We start from the raw sequence: 7,500 nt of genomic DNA on the forward strand, positions 1-7,500 counted from the left end.
CCTGGACCATAAACACCTGCTCCACGCCTCCAAAAGAGCCGCCGTGCACCTCCACGCTCATCAGTCACCCCTGACAACCCGCCTCGCTGGCCGCATAACTCACGCCTCGGCTGGCCAAACGCTCGGCCCGCCTGCGCTGGCTGGTAATTAAGCCGCGTTTGGTCGGACCCTGCAACGGCTACATCTCTCCAAGAGAAGCATGGTGGGCTGCCAACCTCCGTAAAAACGCCGTTAAAGAGGCCGTTCTGAAGAGGCTTGTGCTGCCTTCACACAACCAGGCCCGTAGTAATAAATCATCCTCAATGCGGGCGCTAACATCAAATCAACACCAGCTCCACACTCACTCTCACACACACACACACACACACACAAACACACATACACACACACATACACACACACACAAGCACACATACACACACACACACACACACACTCACACGCACACACAGAGAGAGAGGAAAATCAACACCAGCTCCACACACACACACACACACACAGAGGGAAAGTGGGAGTTTGGACCTTGAAGTGGAGGAAACGACACTCCATTGTGTATTATACTTATAAAGGGATTTATTGCACCATGCCCTTGGACCTTACAGTCAACTCAACAGCTGATTACTACATGGTCTTGTAACCATATTTTATAACATGTTAGTAATCAGGTCATAACACAAGCGCTGACATTAATAGATTTGCAAGACAGGAATGGTACTAATCTAACTTGGGTTGAATGCCTTGCAGTGCCTTACGAACATTATGCAAAACCTATTTATTTTTTTAAAACCGCTTGAAGGGGGAGTCGATGTGTGACGTGCATTCAAGTGTTGGATTTGTGCATTTCTATCAGCCTTAATAAATTCCATGACTCCAGTGCTGAGGATGTACAATAAACCTGCCCTGTGATCTGCGCGCCGTAAATGAAATATCAAATGAAGCTTTTTGCAGCTGTGCCAAGGCCTCACTCTTGCTCTTGAGTTCTATAAAGCATAACTATAAATTAGTGTGTGTGTGTGTGTGTGTGTGTGTGTGTGTGTGTGTGTGTGTGTGTGTGTGTGTGTGTGTGTGCCAAGGCCTCACTCTTGCTCTTGAGCAAGCCATGCATCCAGCTGTCCACCCACTAACGAGCAATTAAACAACGCTAATGACCACACTCATGAGATGGTGGCCCTGTAAAGACATACATTAGGCATTTTATAGATGTTCACTATGACTGGGCCCCCCTCTATAAATGAGTATGAGTTTGTGTGTGTGTACAGTGTAACCACACTTGAGATGTGTCTACTGAGCAAACCTGGTGCTTAACTTAGACTCACAGCAGAAAGTGTACATACTGTAAGTATACTTATACATGACCATGTTCTACTGCTCTTAGACTCACAGCAGGAAGTGTACATACTGTAAGTATACTTATACATGACCATATTCTACTGCTCTTCATACTATTCATCCTGCACATACACTTATTCTTGCTACTCTTACAATGTTACTGTTTTTATATTTTTATTACAGTATTTATTATGACCGCCGCGCAGCGAAGCGGCGGTCATATAGGTTTAGTCAGATTTTTTTTTTATTTTTTTTTATTTTTTTTTTATTTTTCGCATGTCCAAATTTCTGTCAATGATTCCCGGGACACTGAAAGACCGGGGTAGACGAAACTTGGTGGGCATGTAACCCCATATGGATAGCATGGAACCATCGTTTTTCGTTTTGATCTGTAGCCCCCCCGCTGGACTGCACCCCCCGAAAGGAGGGTAGGGCAGACACAGTTTTCTGTGAATATCTCGAGAACCGTAAGGTTTAGGAGGACCATTTGTTTTTGTATGTTGATCTCAAGGGGCCATGTCAACCCATTCCATAACCACTCATTTCATGTATAGCGCCACCTAGTTAAACACAAAAAAGTAAAAATGAGGTGTTGTAATCGCAGGTATCTGTGACCTAACATAGTCAAAACTGCACGAAATTGGAAGTGTAGGATCATTATGACACCCTCTGAATGCACGCCAAGTTTCGTGGAATTCCGTTCATGGGGGGCCACACAATAAATTAATTTATGTTACTATACACCAACTGGCCTGTAGGTGGCCGGAGACAGTTTTCTGTGAATATCTCGAGAACCGTAGGGCCTAGGAGGTCCACCTTTTTTTTGTATGTTGATCTCAAGGGGCCATGTCAACCCATCCCATTACCACTTATTTCATGTATAGCGCCACCTAGTTAAAAATTAAAAAGCAAAAAAATAGGTGTTTTCATCACAATATCTCTGGCTGACATGGTCAAAACTGCACGAAATTGAAATTGTAGGATCATTATGACACCCTCCGAATGCATGCCAAGTTTTGTGTACTTTCGTTCATGGGGGGCCTTACAATAAAACAATTTATGTGTACATTTAGTGACGTACACCAACAAGGATTCCCGGGACACTGAAAGACCGGGGTACACAAAACTTGGTGGGCATGTACCCCCACATGGATAGCATGGAACTGTAATTTTTCCTTTTGATCTGTAGCCCCCCCGCTTGACTGGACCCCCCGAAAGGAGGGTAGGCCAGACACAGTTCTCTGTGAATGTCTTGAGAACTGTAGGGCCTAGGATGACCATTTGTTCCGTATATTTGCCTCCAGGGGTCATGTTAACCTAGTTCATGTGCACACATGTGCACAAACAGATACACACACACACACACACATTCACAGTAATCATACGTATGACCAGGGCCGGCCCGAGGCATAAGCGAACTAAGCGGCTGCTTGGGGCCTCCTGGCCACCAGGGGGCCCCCAATCGAGTTTTATTTTTTTTTTTTACATAATAAATAACGTAAACAAGTGACATCAATGAATGAATAAATGAAACAATTATCATTCAAATCAAGAAAATTATGATTTCATGATCAATATGCCTGCCTACTGCTACTGTGTCTGCCAGCCTTTGAGTCACGCGCATAAAGTAGACACCTCGGGTGCATATACAATTCGTGCAGACACTGCATCAAGTTCAACAATCGGAAGAGACGGTAATGTTAAGACAAGTCACAAAAAAGGACGTATCTCTCTGGTGCCGAAAACAGAACGAAGAAAATGACAGAGGAGGAGAAAAACGAGCAAGATACAGGTATGTTTTGCATGATTATTTACAGTATGTTTTGTGCTTGAGGTAGCTAGCTAGCTGTCATGATCTAATATAAGCCATCACCAGAGCTAAATCTCCGCCATCAACAGAGAAATGTCTCCCATTAATATATATTTATCTAGATGTATTTCAGATGTCAAGGATATTGGGATTGTTTTGGATGTTCAATCAAGCATGTACCCTTGCTCTAGGTGGGCTTATTATGTCGTAAATTAAAGTTAGCTAGCTGACTGAAGTGGACATTAGCACTACAGTAGCTACATGAAAACGTAGCTGAAGGCAAATTTACCACAGAGGGATTGTTTCTGATTTCGTACCTGAAAGTGTTGATAGTTTATTACTGCTCTATAATATGTGACATAGTGGTAAGTCTGATAGCAACAACAGACTAAGCCCAGGCTCCCAGTCCCAACCCAACCCACTGACTAGCGTGACTCTGGGCATCGGTAACGTTCCAGCTTCATAGGCAAAGATGGAACAGTACGTGCTCTCTGCTCTAAGATCTTTGGAGAGAGATGGTAGTGTTTGAGAAAATATACCATGTTGGGTGGGGAGACTTCTGTGATGAAAATAAACTTACATTTGATTAAGATAGTGGCAAGTGATGTAGCGGTGCTACCCTAATATTTAGGCTGCAGTAGATCGATCACCATGTTAAGCGTTCACCATACTGCAATTAAGTATACTCTTTTGAGTATGCCTCATTTGCCAATAGAATATGAATTGTTACATGTGGAATTGCTTGTTATTTGAGTGTAAGTAATGATAGCAAAATAAACTCATTCTGCTCGATCAACTATGCACTTATGCAATATTTTTTTTTTTTTCAGAGACACTGTTGAAGTCCTTTGGAGCACATATCTACCTCTACCTAACTCTACCTACCAGAAGGTGAGGTTTTCTTGATGGCAAATGGTTACATAGCCTGTTAATATGACACGACACATTTAACATCGTTTTTTTTTTATTTATTTATGTATTTATTTAATCATTGCAGGTTCGTCCACTGCAGAGTTGCAGATGCCTAAAAACCAGGAACGAAGTAGGAATAATTATCTATTTTTTGGGACATTTTATTTTTGATTATTAATGTTTGTCTATTTTGTTTTTATTTTGTAGTTGAAAATTGCTCATTTAATGCACATTTGCGGATTTGTTCAGCAAATCTGTTGAAAAACAAGTCATTAAACTGATGTACTTGTTTACAACAAATACAAATGCTGTTGTATTTTGTTATTTGTCAATTCAACTTCAGTAAACCACCCTTAGTGCTTCACTTTGAATATGAATGTTTCAAATAAATCTGTGATTTTAGTACCCTCTAAGATTAAAAGGTGGCAGGGTTGGTGTAAATAACAACTATATTAATACATTGGTTTACCAAGCACATGGGGCCAGAAGTCTAGATTGGAGCCCCAAAACATTTTTGGCATGTGAGCAAGGATGGATTACTGAATGAGCTTACCGAGCCCAAGAGGTCAAGGGACCCTGAACCCCAAGTAGTTGTGTGAATTCACTACCAATAAGTCAAAAAGCAAAAGGCTATGAATCTGAACAAATTTAGGTACTGCCCTTCTCCAGCTGACCATCCCAAAAATGCACCAGAATACAGGAAATCACATCTAACCCCCCCCCCCCCCCCCCACACACACACCCGTTTGTACCCACATTTGCACAAACAGGGTAGGGGAAGAGGGTCCTTATGCATCTGTGTCCAGGGGGACAGTAGTTCATAATCAGTCGCTGTATTAATACATAACCTCACTGTATTAATTTATAATATGACATTATAGTGTGAAGTTGTCAATTATCGCCAAGCACAGGTGACTGCGTTGTGGGAGGCACATAACATAAACATAACACAAACAATCAAGAATTTCTCATAATTATGAACTGCCAAGATGGAGGTGGGGTTGTATAAAATGAATTTTACATGTGAAATCTATGAACTAATCATGTTTTGGTACTTGTTGTCTAGCAGATACCAGTGAGAATTGAGTGTGGATAATGCAATTTAGTGAGACAGTTAGAATCATATAGGCCTTTCAGCGTGATTTCTTTTTGTGGAAAAAATGTGCTGGACTGGGCGGCGGTCATATTTTGTACCGCTCTGTGGTACATCTAGTTTCTGATATTTCTTACTGACATTTCTGTTTTTATTCTTTATATGTTCAGTGAATGTTTGTGTGTGTGTGTGTGTGTACTGAGCATTAAATGGTTGGCCTGTTGGAATTATATAAAGCATAACTATAATGGGGGTCTTGGGGGGGGGGGGGGGTGCAACTGGCCACAGCACCCATACCACATTCCGCTTCACACACACACACACACACACACACACACACACACACACACACACACACACCCCATATCTCTCTCCCACATGTGCACACACCACACACACACACATGCACACACACCCCATCTCTCTCTCACACACACTTGCTTCCTGTCCTGCACTGTCCTGTCCTGCACTGTCCAAACAAACAAACAAACAAACAAACAAACATACAAACAAATAAACAAATAAATAAACAAACAAACAAACAGGTGGGTCTCCCACCCTACACTGTCCTGTCTGATCAAAGGCGTAACTAGAGGGCCTGCATTGGCACGGCCGCTCTAACCATATATGAATTCCAGAGGGCCTGCATTGGCACGGCCGCTCTAACCATATATGAATTCCAGAGGGCCTGCATTGGCACGGCCGCTCTAACCATATATGAATTCCAGAGGGCCTGCATTGGCACGGCCGCTCTAACCACATATGAATTCCAGAGGGCCTGCATTGGCACGGCCGCTCTAACCACATATGAATTCCAGAGGGCCTGCATTGGCACGGCCGCTCTAACCACATATGAATTCCAGAGGGCCTGCATTGGCACGGCCGCTCTAACCACATATGAATTCCAGAGGGCCTGCATTGGCACGGCCGCTCTAACCACATATGAATTCCAGAGGGCCTGCATTGGCACGGCCGCTCTAACCACATATGAATTCCAGAGGGCCTGCATTGGCACGGCCGCTCTAACCACATATGAATTCCAGAGGGCCTGCATTGGCACGGCCGCTCTAACCACATATGAATTCCAGAGGGCCTGCATTGGCACGGCCGCTCTAACCACATATGAATTCCAGAGGGCCTGCATTGGCACGGCCGCTCTAACCACATATGAATTCCAGAGGGCCTGCATTGGCACGGCCGCTCTAACCACATATGAATTCCAGAGGGCCTGCATTGGCACGGCCGCTCTAACCATATATGAATTCCAGAGGGCCTGCATATCTGAATGGTTGAATAAGTAAGTGAGTGAAAAAGACGGGCCTCTCACCCTTTGACGAGCTCCACTACGATGAAGTCGCTGCCATCGCCGCTGTTGAAGAGCAGCAGGCCGTCGGCCGTGGTGGTCTTGAACTGGAAGAAGAGGTGCATGGAGGCGTACGCCTGCAGCGTGGCTAGCGCCAGGTAGCTGCCTTTGCTCCGGAATATGACCGGGTCGGCGATGATGTGGCGCATGCCGAAGCGGGCGTTGAGCTCGCAGTGCGAGATGTCGCCGTTTTTGCACTGGTCCAGGTAGGGGGCGCCGTTGAGCGTCAGGCCCTGCAGGTGCCCGATAAAGTTGGACGGCACCACGGAGATGAATCGCCGCTCCGTCATGATGCCCGTCTCGATGTTGTGGAACTCCAGCCGCGTGTGCGCGCCCGTCATCTGACCTGCAGAACAAGGGGTCACACAACCCAAGGTCAAAGGGACGCTCAAGGTCAAGGTCAAGGTCAACACCAAGGTCAAGCCAAACATACCCTGCACATGTCGGGGATTAATCTGGACAGCTAGCACTAAAACAACATACTCTGAACAGAGGAACACAACAGCACACAATTCAAACACACTTCATGGGATACTGCCACAAGGTAAAACAAAAGAAAGGCACACTGTCTCTAAAGCTCCCACTCTAATGGTGGGTGACACACAACGTTTCGACCTCTCAGGTCTTATAGGTGTTATATTGGCACAAGGTCAAATACATGTCAAGGTCAAGATCTCCTCAGATTGTCCTCACATCACACTAGATCTGTCTATTGAGCAAACCTGGTGCTTAACTTAGACTCACAGCAGAAAGTGTACATACTGTAAGTATACTTATACATGACCATGTTCTACTGCTCTTAGACTCACAGCAGGAAGTGTACATACTGTAAGTATACTTATACATGACCATATTCTACTGCTCTTCATACTATTCATTCTGCACATACACTTATTCTTGCTACTCTTATGATGTTACTGTTTTTATATTTTTATACCAGTATTTATTTCTGATATTTTTTACTGACATTTCTGTTTTTATTCTTTATATGTT

The 7,500-nt window shown here is 44.1% G+C and overlaps 1 protein-coding gene across 1 annotated transcript in view; it reads right to left on the reverse strand.

Annotated features, from left to right (window-relative positions):
* The window catches only part of LOC143127170 (neurexin-2-like), a 688,425-nt gene that overhangs the window by 278,912 nt on the left and 402,013 nt on the right, over nt 1-7,500 (reverse strand). The window contains exon 14 of the mRNA XM_076288483.1: nt 6,472-6,853. Coding sequence (XP_076144598.1) covers nt 6,472-6,853 — 382 coding nt within the window. The remainder of the gene's footprint in view (nt 1-6,471; nt 6,854-7,500) is intronic.

This window comes from Alosa pseudoharengus, unplaced genomic scaffold, assembly GCF_046254945.1.
Source record: "Alosa pseudoharengus isolate Yale_2024_CS ecotype anadromous, Long Island Sound unplaced genomic scaffold, YU_APseudo_1.1 YU_APseudo_1.1_scf_17, whole genome shotgun sequence".
Lineage (NCBI taxonomy): Eukaryota > Metazoa > Chordata > Actinopteri > Clupeiformes > Clupeidae > Alosa > Alosa pseudoharengus.